At 51.6% G+C, this 17231-nt stretch overlaps 1 protein-coding gene across 1 annotated transcript in view; it reads left to right on the plus strand.

Annotated features, from left to right (window-relative positions):
* Positions 1 to 8103: 8103 nt before the first annotated feature.
* The window catches only part of NOS1 (nitric oxide synthase 1), a 94798-nt gene continuing 85670 nt past the window's right edge, over positions 8104 to 17231 (plus strand). Inside the window, exon 1 of the mRNA XM_068562420.1 lies at positions 8104 to 8816. Coding sequence (XP_068418521.1) covers positions 8104 to 8816 — 713 coding nt within the window. The remainder of the gene's footprint in view (positions 8817 to 17231) is intronic.

Consider the following 17231-nt stretch of genomic DNA (forward strand, 5'->3'; position numbering starts at 1 on the left):
GAATTTAAGAACCTTCACCCCAAACCCTGGAATTTTCTGTCTGTGGGATGGATATAGTGCTGTACAGCCAGCTGAACTAGTTCATAGAAATGAGCTTTGCAAAATGAAGATGAAATGAAGTTTTCATAATTCCCCGGATCTATTCCAACATAGGGATGACAGCCCTGTAGCTCTCTCCTGCTGATGGACTGGACCAGTAATACCCCCACCCCACCCTAGTGGTATTGACTCATCACCAACTTCCAGAGTCTGAGTTTCTGGCTGCTTCTCTTGAGTACGTTCCAACACATCAAATTCTGTTCTTTCAGTATTCTGAGGAGGAGCCGGTGACAGGCTCCCATTCCATTGGAAAGCAGGACCAATCTGTGTGTCCACAGCTCTTACCTGGTCCTTCTGCACAAAGTACTTAAAGCAACATATGTCCACTGGACACTACAGATGGCCAGTAGAATAATGGCTGCTTGCGTTTTAATTATCAGTAACAGGAGTGGGCAAAGGATCCATTTATTGAGCACTTACCATTGCGTATGGTGCATAGTAAGAACTCAGAAAATACTAATTATTATCTCATTCCATCCTCACACACACACCCTGAGGAGATGCTATTATCATTCCCACTTTATAGATGCAAAAACTATGACTCAGAGACGCTAAGTGACTTGACCACCATCACAAAGCCACGTGGAGAAGCTAGGGTTCAAATACAACATAGTCTGACTTCAAAGACCTTGTTCTTTTTTTAAAGGTGATACAAAAACATAGTACAAAATAAATAAACAATATGAAAGAATATGTAATAAAAGTGAGCTTCCTCCTCCAACCCCACCCGTAGCCTCCCAGTCCCCTTTCCCAGAAGCAACTTCTGTTACCAATATCTTGGGTGTTTTTCCAGAGATGTTCAGTGGATCTCCAAGCTTCCATGGAAGTATAATCAAATACATACAATGGGTATGCAAATGTATTTATATATTGGTGTTCTCCACCTTGCTTTTTAAATTTAACAATGTGTCTTAAAAGGTCATTCCCCATTGGTCCTTTTAGATCTAATCCCCCCCCCCCCATTTAATGCCTGCACTGTATTCCATTGCATGGATGTGCCATAGTTTATGTAGCAGTCCTCTATTAATGGATACTCAGATTTTCTCTCAATCTCTTGATATTCTGAACAACCTGCAAGGAAGAGGTGTGTGTGTGTGTGTGTGTGTGTGTGTGTGTGTGTGTGTGTGTGTGTGTGTGTGTGTGTGTGTAAGAATGTTTCTTCCAGTTTATCTGTAGGGGAAAGTCCTACAAATTGAATTGCCAGGTCAAAGGTCTGTGTATTTTCAATTTTGGTGTGGATATTGTCAAACTGCCATTCAAAGAGGCTGTACAAAGCAGCGAGAGACGACAGTGGGGATTTCACAAAGCCTCACATCAGGGTGTGCTGTCAAACGCTAAACAGTCCTTCATTCTCACTCTCCTGACTCTGAGGCCCCTTCCTGCCCCTGAGGTGTGGGCATTATTAGATCTGGAAAGATCACGGACAAACTGTAGCCATGAAACTGGGGGAATTATGTGGCTGGGGAGACCCCCTGGCACCAGGGTGCCCGTGTCTCTGGGATCCCTAAGACACAGAACGCCATCTTCACCCCCTGGCTTAGAGAGGTTGGCGGGTTTGTAGCTCTGACTTGCTGGAGTGGGAGAAAGCACATCAGTTTGATTCCCAGGTGGCGCTCTCTCTGGGGAAAGACTGCAAATTAGCAGTTCGGGAGATGTAAGGAAGTTGGTTGTTTTGCTGTGTTTTGTTGTTTGGTTTTTTTTTAAAGAGCACAGTTGGGTTACGGTTTTGGTCTTTTGTTTTTATTGGGGGTGGTGATATTTTGGTTTTAAGACATGGAGGGCTTGGGATTTGTTTTTAAATGAGATTGGAGGGAGATGGGAAACAGGGTCGTGACTCCATTAGAGATTTTGTGGGTGTTCAAACTGAAAACAGCCAGGAGTTCTTCACAGGCTGGATGTTGTTTTCTTTAATATTTAGTGGTAATACACATTAAAATGGTAATACCTGTGATTTTAAAATAATAATTTAAATGATATTCAAATAGAAAAAAAAGGTAGTGCAAAGTCTGTCTCTGTCCTACTACTAATGTCTAATATTTCTCCTAGGATGCAGCCAGTGATACCCGTTCCTTCCAGAATATTCTCTACATTTACATGTGCAGAATGTATGCATTTGCACCTTTCTTTTTTCACCTAATGGTATACCTTGGAGCTCATTTCCTACCTGTAAATAGAGATCTGCATCATTTTTTAAATGAAACATTCATTGCACAGATGGGTTAGATTTCAAATGACATTCGGACAGCAAGATGTTGGGTCCTGGACTATTAGCCTAGGTGACCCCCTACTATGACCTCTCTCTTCACATGGTTTGAAGTGGGTCTTCTCTCTCCTCCACTCCTACCCCCATCACACCTAATATTCCCAGTGGTCAACCTCAAAAAGTGGCGAGATGTTTGCTCACCGTCTGTGTCACTTTTCTGGCTTCTTTAGAAAGCAGGAGTATCTTCTGCCTGCCTAGATTATTAGTAGATGCTCGAGGGGACCTCAGGGACAGTGGGGTGGCAGGGAGGAACTCTGGTCCAGGAGCCACAAGAGTCAGACTCTAGACCTCCACTGCCCAATGACAATGCAGTGTGAGCACGTGTGTGATTTTTAACTGTATAGTAGTTGCATTTAAAAGCATCAAAAGCAACAGGTGAAACTAATTTTCATAATTGTGCTTAATCCAGTATACCGAAAACATGATCCTTTCAACATGTAGTCAACATTGGAAATTATTGAGATATCTGATATTCTTTTTTTCCTCCTAGTCTTTGAGACCCCATGTAGATTTCACTCTTTTTAAAATTTATTTATTTATTTATTTTTGGCTGCGTTGGGTCTTCGTTGCTGCGCGTGGGCTTTCTCTAGTTGCGGCGAGCGGGGGCTACTCCTCGTTGCAGTGCATGGGCTTCTCATTGTGGTGGTTTCTCTTGTTGTAGAGCATGGGCTCTAGGCACGTGGGCTTCAGTAGTTGTGGCATGCGGGCTCAGTAGTTGTGGCTTGCGGGCTCTAGAGCGCAGGCTCAGTAGTTGTGGCTCACGGGCCTAGTTGCTCCGCGGCATGTGGGATCTTCCCGGACCAGGGCTCGAACCCGTGTCCCCTGCACTGGCAGGCAGATTCTTAACCACTGCGCCACCAGGGAAGTCGAGATTTCACTCTTATGTCACATCTCAAGGAACCAGTCACAATTCAGGGGTTCCATGGCCACATGTGGCTAGTGGCTGCCCTATTGGACAGACAGCTCTAGACACCCCCAGCTCTGGCTGATCCATGTTGAATGAACACCCTCCCCCTCACTTCTCCAGGCCTCTGTTTCCTTATTTTTGAGCAGGGGAGCTGGGCAATCTTTTGGATTTTAATGGCTGCTCATCATCCTAACATGGGCCGACTTTCAGTGCTAAGAATGAAAAGCCATGGGCAAGCCAGGACAAGCGGTTCTCCCTATTGTAGCTTAATGTCCACATCTGTAAAATGGGGATGATTGAACGTGATGAGTCAGGGTGAGGATGACAAGTATGGCAGCTGATGAGGATGTGTTTTGGGGGAGGCATCATCTTAAGGGATTGTCTTTAGGATTAGGATCAACCCCGGTGAGTGCCCAGCACCCACTCGCTTAGAGCCAGGGCTGCCCTCTAGTTTACGTCTCTGAACCTCAGTCACCTTGTCCTTCTGTAAAGTGGGGATAAAAACAACACGTGCTTTACAGAGTGGCTGTCAGGATGAAATAAGACACCCGTGCAGAGGGCTCAGCGCTGTGCTTAGCACACAGTAAACTCTCCATCACTAGAAACTGCTACAGTTACCATCCCTCCAGATGCAGACATGGGCCCAGGATGGGGAGTGGCGTACCCAAGGTCACACAGCGAGACGGTAGTAGCAGACGCTGGTCTGTTTTGGCTCCCTCCTTCTCCCTGGCAGGCATCCCCAAACGTCAGCCGTGAATTTCTTCGCAGCAAGGTAAATGAAATAAATACACCTGAAACCACCGAACTACTCCAGTGAGGCCTGGGTCCAAGTATTGTTTCCATGGTATGTGCTGTGGCGTGCACATGCATGTGATGTGTTTGAAATCGCGGCTCCAAAGGTCTGAGCTAGGTTGGTGGGATACCCAGCACCCATCTTCCTGTATCCAGTGCCTCGTACCACGACTGGCGTGAGATTCCTCTGTGTGCTTTCAAGCACAGGGCCCCCTTCTAGATGGCACATGACGTACATCTGGAGAGGCTGTGACGGAGGAGAACGTGCACTGAATTAACAGCCAGGAAGCCCGAATCACTATATATTATGTAACAATAACAGGAAGCCGTTTCTTCTGAGCATTTGCTCTGTGAAGTTACTGAAACCCTTGCATTTACTATTTTATTTAATCCTCCCAGTTACCCAGGGAGGGAGGAATTACTTGACCCATTTTACAGATAAGGAAGCTGAGGTTCAGAGAAAATAAAGAACTCACCCAGAAACACACAGATAGAGCCAGAAAGGACCTTAAAAATCTCCCCTGTGGCAGAAGGGGGGACAACCATCCCAGGCGGTCCAGGATTGAGGAGGATCCTGGATACTTGCCATTCGCAAAGCAGGACAAGAGGGTCTCCTTCTAGCAGCTTAGTGTATTCTTTGGGGATATCGAACCTGATCACGGTCAGCATGAGGACGAAAATATGGCAGCAGATGAAGATGTGTTTGGGGTGGGGGGAAGAGGGATAGTGTTGAGGGATTATTATTAAGATTAGGATTTTGCCCCTGGTGAAGGTTCAGAAGCCACTTGCTTAGACAGAGAGCTTGTTCAGCCCCACCCTGTCTCTCAGCAGACGCTGAATGTCACTGCCTCTCCTAAGCCCTGCCTCTTTCCAGTTCCTTCCAAAGATCAAGCTGTCTTTCTAGGGCCACAGTCTGAGAAACAGCACTTCAATTTCCCAAGCACCAGCCAACAGCCTCCCCTGATTTAGAAAGCAGCTGAGAAAGAGAGAGGGAAAGCTGGGCGTGGCCAGGGAGGTTTGTGGGTTGCTTTATTTCTTTTTTCTTTTTTTTTTTTAAATTAATTTATTTATTTTTGGCCACATTGGGTCTTCGTTGCCGCACGCGGGCTTTCTCTAGTTGCGGCGAGCAGGGGCTACTCTTCGTTGCGGTGTGCGGGCTTCTCATTGTGGTGGCTTCTCTTGCTGTGGAGCACGGGCTCTAAGTGCACGGGCTTCAGTAGTTGTGGCACGCGGGCTCAGTTGTTGTGGCTCGCGGGATCTAGAGTGCAGGCTCAGTAGTTGTGGCTCGTGGGCTCAGTAGTTGTGGCTCGTGGGCTCTAGAGTGCAGGCTCAGTAGTTGTGGTGCATGGGCTTAGTTGCTCCGCAGCGTGTGGGATCTTCCCGGACCAGGGCTCGAACCCGTGTCCCCTACATTGGCAGGCGGATTCTTAACCACTGCACCACCAGGGAAGTCCCTATTTCTTTTTTCTTAAGCCAAGTCCGGCTCTGTCCTTTGGTAAGTTCTGGCCCAAGCCAGTGTGGGGAAGAAGAGAACTGGGCGGCCCCGCCTCCCCAAGAGCTCACCTTCAAGTCCCTTCTTAAATTAAAGAACGGAGCCCAAATGCCAAACTTGGACACTCAGGAGAGATCTGGAGGTCCCAGCTGTCTCTGCCTGCAACTAAACAATGAGCATCCTGGGTTTGGTACCCAGAAAAATGGGGCTCCGGGAGAGTTAAGGAAGCAACAGCCGGGGCGGGGGCTGGGGCCCAGGTAGGGAGGTGGACCAGTCCTCCCCAGTGAGGAATGACATAGCGGTTCTGGATGGTTTTCTCTGCAAACCAGAACCCCGGCAGCAAGATGCTGAAAGACACTCCGCCTGTCAACACATGGGCCGCACACGCTCACACACACAGCAGAGAAATGACACAGCACGAGGGCGATGCATGAATACACAGAGAGAAACACACACACACGGCGACACCAGATGGAGAAGGCAGCCCGGGCTGGGTCTGGGTGTTCATGATCCCCTCACCCACAGAGAGGGGCTGGCGGAGTTGCATAACGCAAGCTGCAAAAGGGAGAGGTTGAACTTGCTAACCACCGCCCACCTTGAGGGGGATCCAGGAGGTAGTGCCTCCTTCTCAGGGTGTCATCTGCACCCAGCCCCCGCTCTCAGAGGCAGCAGGAGTTTATCAGCTGCCCCAGCCCTGGGGTGACCCTGGGAAGTCGCTAAAAGGGAAACAAGGGAGTGTCACTTTGTTAGTAGTGGCAGATGGGGGCTCCCTCCTTGTGCAAAGGAATTCTGAGGATGCTGGCAGCAAGGGCTGCCAGGGTAGAGAGGAGACTGAGGCTTGGGCTGGGGGATAGGAAAAGAGATGGAGGGATTCTCTTCCACCCCTACCCCCCGACCCCACCCACAAACCACAGATCACCTGCCCCCGCCCCCAGACACGTAAGACACACTTCCACAGCTGCCCGCTGTGCACGTGCCACAGGTGCACACACCTCACCTGGGCCACAGCACCTCCAGCTGGCCTCCCTATGGGCCTTTGGTATCCCATTTATTTCTCTGAGCCTGGGGGAGCTGGTGGGAGTTGCAAAAATCACTAGATTATAAACTTTTTTAAACTAGAGTATAAACTTAAAAGCTCAGGCTCAAGAGTGGAGCAGATCTGAGTTCCCTTCACCATCATTCTCCACATGACCTTGGACAAGTCACTGAACCTGCCCAAGTTTCAGTCTTCTCATCGGTCGAAGGGTTACTGTGAAAAATCAAAGGAGAAAAAAAATTAAGAATGTACGTGCTCAGCAAGTGCCCACTGTCTTTAGTCTTTGGGGCTTTTTCTTCTTCATTCCACAAATATTCGTTGAGCACCAGCTGTGTGTTTATCTAACAGTCCATGCTTCCTAATGTTTCTCCTTTAGGGTTTCAGACAGTCTGTGGTACACAAATGCTCTCCAGAGTTTGGTGTGGACCCATGTCTTTGGTATTTATTATACCAGTTTTGGCTTATCATGGTATGGAATGTGGCCAAGTCTGTCCTTTTGAACCTGGATTGTCGATAATTACAAAAATGGTCATAAAGTCCAGTTGACATCCCTCATCGGTGGTTCCATAGAAGGTGGCGTCATTCCCTGTCCCGTGGGTTTGTTGTGGGCGGGCTTTGGGAATAGCCAGAATGGAGAGCCCAGTGATCTTTGTCGGCCGAACTCCTGACCTGAGGATGGAAAACGGTGCAAAACTCAGAGAGCCAAAGGCTGCGTGACAGGTTGGAGTGGTGACTTCTTGCGGTGGGAAAGAGATAAGAGAGGTCTTCTGGTTCTTGCCATTTGATTTCTGGGGCTGACTGTCAGTGGTTTCCCCCAAGGAGCCCCTCGGTCTCATAGGGCTTTGATCCTGTGGGTGAAACCAGGCAATATGCAGCTACCTGCAAAGTATGCCCCTCGAGGAAGAAGGATTTCATTTCTAGGTTGGCTTCAGAACTCCAGAGCATGTTATGGCTAGACTTCTCAGTTGGCTGCGTTTCCCATGTTAGTTTTGATGGTGGTGTTGGACACTCCACATCCATCTCTCTTTTTTAATTCTTTTCTTCCCCTCCCTTTTTCCTTCTCTTGACCTCAGGAGGCCCCAGATTGGATCTGCGTCTAACGGGATGGCAATGCCCCGGGGATAGTCCCCGCTAGCATGCGTCACCTCTAGACACATCCACCAGACACGTTTGCTCCCCGGTCTGCCTGACCTGTTGCTTAGGGACACGTCCCACTGCTTCCCCTGACGTCTGCCTGATCAACCATCACTTCCTTAGAGAATAAGGAAGGAGGCAGACACAGGAAATCATGCCACCGACGGCCCAACGACAATGAGTGAGTGACGCTGAGTTGACGTCAAAGGCAGAGAAGACCAAGACCAAGAGCAGCTCCCTCTCCAGACTCCCCTTGGCCCCTGCAGCGCCAGCCCCCGGCTCCTCCGCTCGTCACAGCCAGAAGAAGCCTGGCTGCTCCCGGCGAAATCGCCTCGGCTTGACACATTTTGAGGTCTTCCGACCCTTGGACACTAGACACCATGGAGAATCACATGTTCAGCGTTAAGCAGATCCAACCCAATGTCATTTCTGTCCGCCTCTTCAAGCGCAAAGTGGGGGGCCTGGGGTTCCTGGTGAAGGAGAGGGTGAGCAAGCCACCTGTGATCATCTCCGACCTGATTCGAGGGGGCGCCGCGGAGCAGAGCGGCCTCATCCAGGCTGGGGACATCATTCTCGCCGTCAACGGCCAGCCCTTGGTGGACCTGAGTTATGACAGCGCCCTGGAGGTGCTCAGAGGTATTGCCTCCGAGACCCATGTGGTCCTCATTCTGAGGGGTCCCGAGGGCTTCACCACGCACCTGGAGACCACTTTCACTGGGGACGGGACCCCCAAGACCATCCGGGTGACACGGCCCCTGGGTCCCCCAACCACAGCCGTCGATCTGTCCCACCAGTCATCAGCCAGCAAAGAGCAGACCCTGGCAGTGGACGGGGCCACGGGTCCTGGCAACGGGCCACAGGACCATGGGCACGTGCCAGACCAGGGGCAGGAAGCTGGCTTGCTCTCCCACACCAATGGCCTGGCTCCCAGGCCCCCAAGCCAGGACCCTGCCAAGAAAAGTTCTGGGGAGAACAATAAACTTCTCAAAGAGATAGAGCCTGTGCTGAATCTTCTCACCAGTGGGGGCAAAGGGATCAACGGAGGGGGACCTGCCAAAGCGGAGACTAAGGACGCAGAAATCCAGGTGAACAGGTAAGCTCCACAGGTGCATGTGTGTGCACGTGTGTTGTACGCGAGCATGTGTTGCGACTGTCTCACAGCCCGGAAGCTAACCTGAGTGTCTCAGTCTTCTGCACACGTACGTCCACTCAACCACACTTGCCTCTTGCCCTGAAAATTGCTGTTGCAGGAATGCAGTGGGCGTAATGTCTAGCACATATCTCTTGCCATGAAACCCAGAGTTCATAATCCTGGTAGCTGAGGTCCTGTCTTCCAGCAACCCCACAAGGTGGGGATTTTTGCAATCCATATTTCATGAGTGGGAAGACAGAGGGTCAGAGAGGAGGGGCCTTTCCCGAGGCCACCCGGTGATGACAGGCACATGTACATGGCAGGCTTGGGCGTGGGTGGATGCCGAGGCTCTGGGGAGAGAGAGGCAGCGCCAAGAGCTGAGAGCTGGGTAACCCTCAGCCCAAGCTAGCTCTCTCCTGGTGATGGCCGGTCCAGGGCAAGGAAGCTTTGAAAAGGAGGAAATGGAGGCAAAGTAGAGAATTGGCCCTGACGCCCCCAAAACACTGGAATTGCTCAGGTCATATGGGAGCCAAGGCTAGCACTTGAAGAGCTGGGTATCAGCCCCTCTGTATTTGCCAGATTGGCATTTTCTGAATCTCTGGGGAAGGAGAGCTGGCAACACAGTGGGTGATTCTAGCTCCTTCTCTGGCGAGGAGTCAGCAGCTGGGCCAGGTGGTCGGGAACTAGTCAGGAGAGAGAGAACAGTTTCTCTCTGCCTTCTTCCACTCCCATCTAAGGTCTAGCCCTGACCCTTCAGCCCGCAGTGTTACTAGGCAGACCCTTCTTATTTACACAGGGAGGCTCAGGTCTGAGCCCCCCAGAAATCCAGGCCGAGATTTCCCAGCCCCCTCCTCAAGGACCCCTGAGTGTCCCAAGAGCATTTAGAGGTCACCAGGAAGTCCCCTGGGGGCCTGGATTAAAGTAGCTCCCCAAGCCCCTGAATGTATTCGTTTAACAAATGTTCGTTGAGGACCTACTGTGTGCCACACTGTTCTGGCACTGGGCTAGAGCAATGAATAGACAAGTCCTCTGACCTGGAGAGTGAATGAAATTGACAAACCACCTGACCTTTGGGAGCTTACAGTAGAGTGGGGAAGATGAAGATGTAAACTACGTAGACCGTTCGTCATATGTGCCAAGTAGATAAATAGAGTAGGGAAGGGGTTAGGAAGTGTTGGGGAGGGTGACATTTCAGATCGGAAGCTGGTGGGTCTCATTAGGAAGGCAACATGGGAGGACCCAGAGGAAGTGGGAGAGGGAGGCTCGCAGCTTCATGGGGGAGGGGTGTTCCAGGCAGAGGGAGCGGCAGGTGCCAAGGTCCTGTGGTCAAGTGTGCCTGACACATTTGAGGAGCTGCATGGGATCCGGTCCTCCTTCCTGGTGGGGCGGCCCCCAAACTGCCCATTGGTGGGCCCCTCAGTCCGTGGAGCCCACCCCGGCCACCATTGCATCCTGGGGCTTTTCCAGCATCTGACACCAGGGCAAAAACTGAACCAATGCCAGCAAGACCCCAAGTAGGAAGGTGGAGGCTCTGTCAGAAGGCTTGGGCAGAGGGGAGACAAAGGGCACCTGCTGCCCGCCCAGCCCCTGCCCTCCCAGCCACCCCTTCTCACTCCTGTGAGTTCCCTGCACACACCCTGGAGCCTGCCCGACACCTTGGGTCCTGTCTCCACGAGAGACAGCGAGTCTTGGGCCCAAAACACAGGCCATGGTGTGGGCAGAGTTGGGGGCCCCTAGTGCCCTGCTGTCCATTTCCAGAGCTGGGGGCCAGGATCAGTCCTCGAGGTTCTCCTGGTGGCAGGGGCCTGCTGCCTGATTCTCCCTCAACTAGGGAGGTCCCCCAGGCTAGAATCCAGACCTCAAAGCAGCCAACTCCCAGGGGTCCCTACAGCAACACACCCAGTGGAGATGACGTGTTGAGCCTTGAGATAGCTTCTGGGCAGCCAGCAGGCCCCCCAGGTCTCACTCCGTGGACTTAAATTCTAAGGCAGCTGTATAGTCCAGAATCAATCACTGGCCTTGTTTTCCAGGAGGCATTGGAAGTGTCCGTCCTCAGAGGCTCCTGGGCACGGCCTTCCCCTCCTAATCCTATACATGCCCCCCATCCTCAGCACCACCTCTCCCAGGAGGCGCAGCAAGGCAGTGAATGGGGCCATCTCACCGTGCGGGGCAGCTGAACCCCTGTACTAATGTCCCATGTACTGGGTTCTGATTCTCAGCTGGGCACAGGGTGGGCGTGAGGTGTGAGCCTCCCCCGGGGCCTCTATTTCAGTCCCACCCTGGCCCCGGGAGCCTGAATCACCAGGTATGATGTGGAGAAGTCCCTCGTTTCACTAGGAGCTGGGCCCTCCATCCAAGGAGCCAATGTGACTCCCTCTCCCAGCTGACAGTCCGGGGACAGGACTGTCGGCTGGAGGAGGCCGGAGACAGGACACCAGACTGAGATGAGATCGTCGAGTGTAACGAACTTTAAAGGGAGCCCTCTTTGCAGCCAGACCCCAAGGGGCTTCTCCAAACACCATCTCAGGGAAGCAGCCTTGTGTCCCCAAGAATGAGGGAGGCACACAGCTGTCTGCTGTGGGGTCCTGCTCCCGCAGACCTATTTTACCACCTCAGGAGGTTACATCTGAGCTCTCAGCTGCCCTCATCCATTCAGGGTCCTTCATCCAGGGATCCCACATCAGTCTCACGTGCAGTGTGATTGACCAAAAGTAGCCAAAAAAACTGCTTTGGTGGAGGTACGATGTGGGAGAAAGTGACCCAGGGCAAGCATATGCCTCCACGAAACCCACTAAGATGAATGGTTCTAAGGTTGAGTAAGGTTGTGTAATAGCACGTGTTCCCCCAGCTCAATGGCTAGATGCGAAGCTCCCCTCCTTTTTTTTAACAAATATTTTTAAATGTCCCCTTCACTAACCAGAAGCTCATTCATGGAGCATAAAACCTACCCACACTTTACATTTTGTAAATCAATATAACGCCCTAACTATAAAATAAAGGAGATAGAGCATAAAAGTCATTTATAATAAAAGAGCCTATAATTTAATATATCAGTGCACAGGCATGGCTCCACCGGAACATCACATGTTTGCACCTAAAGATAGACTTGCTGCAAACACGACGGCGTCAAATGCAGATTGACACAGGTGTGTTGTGTTGGCAACTCAAATGCCACCTGCAGCGTCACCTTGGTGACGTGATTTTCCAAAATGGTGAATGATTCCTGATAAAACGATGTTCTGTCTTTCTTTGATTTACCCAACAGTTGCACATGGAAAGTTCAGTATAATTTAAAGCCAAATTTATACATAAGCCCAAATTGAGATCTTGGCTGAGAAATTTAAGCATGCTTTTTTATCTAAGTGGATGTCCAAAGTTTGTGTGGCAGTCTGGATCCTTCTTCCTTGAGTGGGTTTGTCGTTGGTATTGCAGGAGGTCCCTCACCCCCCCCCCCCGCATGCCACCTCCCTCCCGCTGTGATGCCAGGAGCATTTGCCATCACTGTAACAACCACAAAAGCGCTCCCACAAATTGCCAAACTGTCTGCTCACGGCTGAGATAAGTGTCTCGTTACGAATCAGTGTCCCAAGTCAGGAAATGCAACTCAGAGGCAGCATGTTCTTCAGGGCCCCTCTTGGGGCTGCTGGCCTGGGAGGATTCAAGCCCCTTGGAGCGCAGGGCTGCCTGGAAATGACTCGTCCTCCCAGGGGCCTCTCCATCCAGGCTGCTTTTTGGGGTGGGGTCAGACTGGCATCCCAGATGTTAGATGACAATGAGGCCAGCTGCCTGCCAGGCCCAGAGCCCCACATCCAGGTCACACTCAGTGTCCGTGGCTTCTGGGTCCGAGCAGAGGCTGGGCCATCACTGGTTCTCAGCAGCGACCTTGACTCTTCTGCCCTCTTGGCCTCCTTTTCTTCCTCCGTCCTTTCCTCTTGGCTGTGGACTTATTCCCCTCCTCTGTCTAATCTCTTTCCCTCATCGGGTACCCCTAGTCCTGTTGTTTGGCGTGCTGGCCCTTATTTATGGAGAGAAGGGATATTTACTTTAGACAGAGTCTCATCCCTTCATCCCAGGGGGAGTTGGCCCTGGCAGGTGGCGGCAGCAGGTGAGGGATGGTCAGGAAGGAAGGTGGTGATTTGGGGACCTTCTGTACTTGGGAGCGGTCACTTTAAAATGCTGCATGTCAGAGGATAACCAGGTTGCTCAGCTTGCTGCCCTGAAGGAGGGTTCTAAAGAGGCCAAGGTCTCCGGTCCAGCATCCATCTGGACTAGCTGGTGAGCCTCGCCCTGCGCTCTGATAACTTCTCATCCACTCACAGGGCCCTTGGTTACTTACAAGAGTACCTTCGCAACAGTCAGCTCTTCAGAGCTTGCATGAATTCAGCTCCCTAAGTAGCACCTGTAGTTTTAGCCCCCGTTTATATAAGAAGGAACTAAAGCTCAGAGAGGTGAAGCAACTTGCCCAGGGTCACACAGTACTGGCCACAGGGTTCTATCCAGGTTCTACCTAGACGTCTCACAGTGAGTGTCTACAGTTAAAGAGAAACCGGACAAGGGAATGTGGCTGGAGGAACGGAAGTCAATTTCAACCCTAGAGAATCAGCTTAGTTGGGGGAGGTGGCTTCCTTCTATGACAAGCCTGAGTTTTGTCATCGTCATGTTGGTCAGCCTCTGCTGAGCACTCCAGGTGGGCCTGGCCCCAGGCTATGGTCTTTACATCAAGTAATTCACTTTCTCTGCATAGCACCCCGTTTTCCTGATAAGGAAACCAAGGCTCAGAGAGGGGCAGTCACTTGTGCCAGGTCACACGGCCAGCCCGTGGCAAAGCCGGAACTCGACCCTAAACCCGTGCTCTTGACCTCTACTAACTTTGTAGATTGCACTGTTGCCCACAGTGCCCTTGACCACCAGCCATCAAATTTCTGAGGACATCAGAATATTTTCTCAGTCTGAAGGGGAAACCGAGGCCCTGAGGTTGTCGCCGACTAAAGACAGCCCCCCTGGAGACCTGATCTCAGACCGACCAATGACAGCATTGATTCCAGGACTGTCTGCGTTAGAGAATCTCCTCCTAGGCTGCACTTGACCTGCCTCATGGCTTTGAATCACTCTGGTGGCATTTTTCAACGAAGGAATTGACTCCGGTTAACTTTGTCATCACGCTGAATCTGGGTTCAGCTTTTCGTTCTCACCCTGAACATTCGAGTGTGAGTGGCTTCCCCAGCCCATCCTTTCCTGGGCGGGGGACAGAGGTCCTGTTTATAGCAGTTACTGCTCTTGCTTTGTGCCCTCCTCCCATCTACATCCCTGCCACCTGGTCCAGTGGGCACCCAGACCCTCGTTCTGCGGCAGAGCTATGGAAACAAGCCCACCCACCTCAAATCGCGTGTAACCAGAGGGCTTCTCTCCATCTTTCAGTCGCTGGATATTTACGGAGCATATCTTCTGCCTCAGATACTGTCCTAAGAGCTGGGGATCCACTGTTGATGCGTTTTAGAGTCATATCATAGGCAAGAAATGAATAATAAACAAACAGACACATGCAGTCATTTTAGTTAGTGATACATGATGTGAAGGAAGTAATACATTGACTTCAAGAGAAGTGGCTTGGGGTTGGGTAGCACATTAGATCGGAAGGTCAGGGAAGGCTTCTCTGAAGGCATTTATACCGAGGCCAGCAGGTGTGAACCATGTGAAATCTAGGGAAGTGTGTTCCTGGCAGAGGGTACAGCGGGAGCCAAGGTCCTGAGGCAGGGATGAGGTTGATATGTTCAAGGAACTGAAAGGAGGAGGCCTGTGGGGCTTGAGTTCAGCCAGTAGGAGGAGCGTGGTAGGCAGTGAGGTCGGACACTTGGGCAGGGGCCATCAGCCATCCCACCACCGTGCCGTCCCCGTCCCTGTCACCACCCACTCATTGTATCAGCCGTCGTTCCTGTGGCTACTGTAACAAATGACCACAAACTTGGTGCCTTAAAAGAACACATCTTTATTCTCTTACATTATGGAGGTCTTAAGTCTGGAGGCTCTAGAGGAGATGCTGCTTCCTGGCCTTTCCCGGGTTCTAGAGCTGCATCCCTTGCATCCCTTGGCTTATGGCCCCTTCCACCATCTTCAAAGCCAGCAGCACACCTACCATTTTGCTCCATGGTCACATGGCCTTCCTCTTCTGTGGTCAAATCTCCCTCTGCCTCCTTCTTATAAAGATAGTTGTAACAACTTTTTGGGCCCAACCAGATAATCCAGGATAATCTTTCTATTTTAAAGATCCTTAATTGAAGCACAGCTGCAAAGATGCTTTGTCCACGCAAGGTAACATATATGGGTTCCAGAGACTAGGACTGGCTATTTTTGGAGGCTGTTACTCAGCCTACCGTGTTCACCCGCCAAGCCCCCTCCCCGAGCAGTGCCGTGGCCAGGCCCTGGACTGGCCGATAGCTGTCCCCGTCACCATCACCATCACGTCTCACTGGACTGGGTTCAGTGGCCTTGCTTCTAGATCCACCCGCTGCCACCCCCCACCCCGCCCCCTTTGCCGCTCACCAGCTACATATTTCAGGAAAACCCCTTGACCTCTCTGGGCCTTACTTACTTCCTCCATCGGTAAAAATGGCACATGCACAAGATGAGCCCTAAGATTCCTTCCAGAACAACCGTTCAGGTTCTTCCTGAAGGTCAACGGTAGCCATGCTTATTGCAGGCCAAGTACCTGACCGTTCCACCTCCTGTGAAGCCATACCCGGAAGGTTTACTGCTGCCTTCGACCTCTCTGGAATATCACTCCAGGAGGAGGAACTGCGACATCCCTTTAGGTCAGAGGTCACATACTGGGGGTTGAAGGTCATGAGTAGATCTCCCATGAGTTTTATCTGGCCTGCAGAGTTTACTGAAAAAGTGAATTTGTGGCAAAATAGATAAATCAAGAGATTTTACATTAAAACCGATTTCGAGCCTCTCAAAAAATAGATCAGAAGAGCTGTTAGCAAGAAGCCCACATCCTGGTGAGGCAATCAGCCATGGGAGCTGGGATCCAAACTCAGCCCCAGCCCCCCGGCCTGGAGCCTATAGACACAAGCTGGAGAATCCTGCCCCGCTTTTTTTTTTTTTTTTTTTTTTTTCTTCATTGCAGTGGCTTCTCTTGTTGCAGAGCACGGGCTCTAGGCGCACGGGCTTCAGTAGTTGTGGCACGTGGGCTCAGTAGTTGTGGCTCGCGGGCTCTAGAGCGCAGGCTCAGTAGTTGTGGCGCTCGGGTTTAGTTGCTCTGTGGCATGTGGGATCTTCCCTGACCAGGGTTCGAACCCGTGTCCCCTGCATTGGCAGGCAGATTCTTAACCACTGCGCCACTGGGGAAGTCCCTGCCCAGCTTTGGTGACGTTAGGAATGAGAGTCATGGTTGTTCCTGAGCTCAGAGGCACTCGCCTCACTTCTCAGCTACAGCACTTGCCATGGAATTCCCGCTCTGAAGAGCATACTTTTCTCTTTATCAAGAACTTCCCCCCACTCCGGTGGGATGAAATCTAGCAGGAAAGCTGCACAGCGACCCCACACCCACGTCCACCACCCCCAAGTCTTCCAGCTGCAGCTCAGCTCCCATCATCCGCAACCAGGTAGAGGCGGAAGCCAAAGCCCGTTGGAGTGTGGAGGGCGAGAAGGGGGCTCGGGGAGAGTGTGGTGTCTGCCGAGAGATGCGGGCAGGGCTTCCTGCCAGGGCCGGCTGCTCCTTGGCGGCCTCCTCGCCTGCTTGGGCCGGAGCAGGCCGTCCCCACCTCCAGGCTGTGCCCTGCACACAGGCCGGGCCCACCCGCTCCCCATCCTGCGTCCTCGGGGTGGGTTAGTGGTCAGCACTGGGCCGACCGGCATACGTGCAAACACCCTGTGGGGTCAGGCCCGGGACCCCCATCCCCTCTGCGTGAGAGATCAGGGGAGCCTCGGTTGGAAGGATCTGGCAAAGGTCCTCAGAAGGTTTAGAGATGCTAGACCGACTCTTGGCTTGAGTATGGTGATCCAGGTAGTCAAGTGGAAGAAAGGGGCTTTAGTTTAGTCCTTGCCAAAGAGCAGAGAAAATGCTCACCAGGTAGGAGGGAGGGCATCCTACCTGATCCTATGGGGGGAGGGTAAGGGGGGCAGCGGAGGAGCTGGGGGGAGGGTGACATTTCTAACCAGGAGGGGACCTTGCGGCTCACTACAAGAGTCTAGCTCAGAGCTCTCCAAGAGAAACGGGTCTTCAAGGGTATCCATGGCCGATGTGCGGTGCTTTTGACAATGCAGATTTCAGGCTTCCCACTATTTCAGACTCTCCAGGGGGTGGGCTCAGGGGAATTTTAACAAGCCCTTCAATGGATTCTGATGCACCCTGAAGTTTGAGAACCACCAGACATG

This window comes from Eschrichtius robustus, chromosome 14, assembly GCF_028021215.1.
Source record: "Eschrichtius robustus isolate mEscRob2 chromosome 14, mEscRob2.pri, whole genome shotgun sequence".
NCBI lineage: Eukaryota > Metazoa > Chordata > Mammalia > Artiodactyla > Eschrichtiidae > Eschrichtius > Eschrichtius robustus.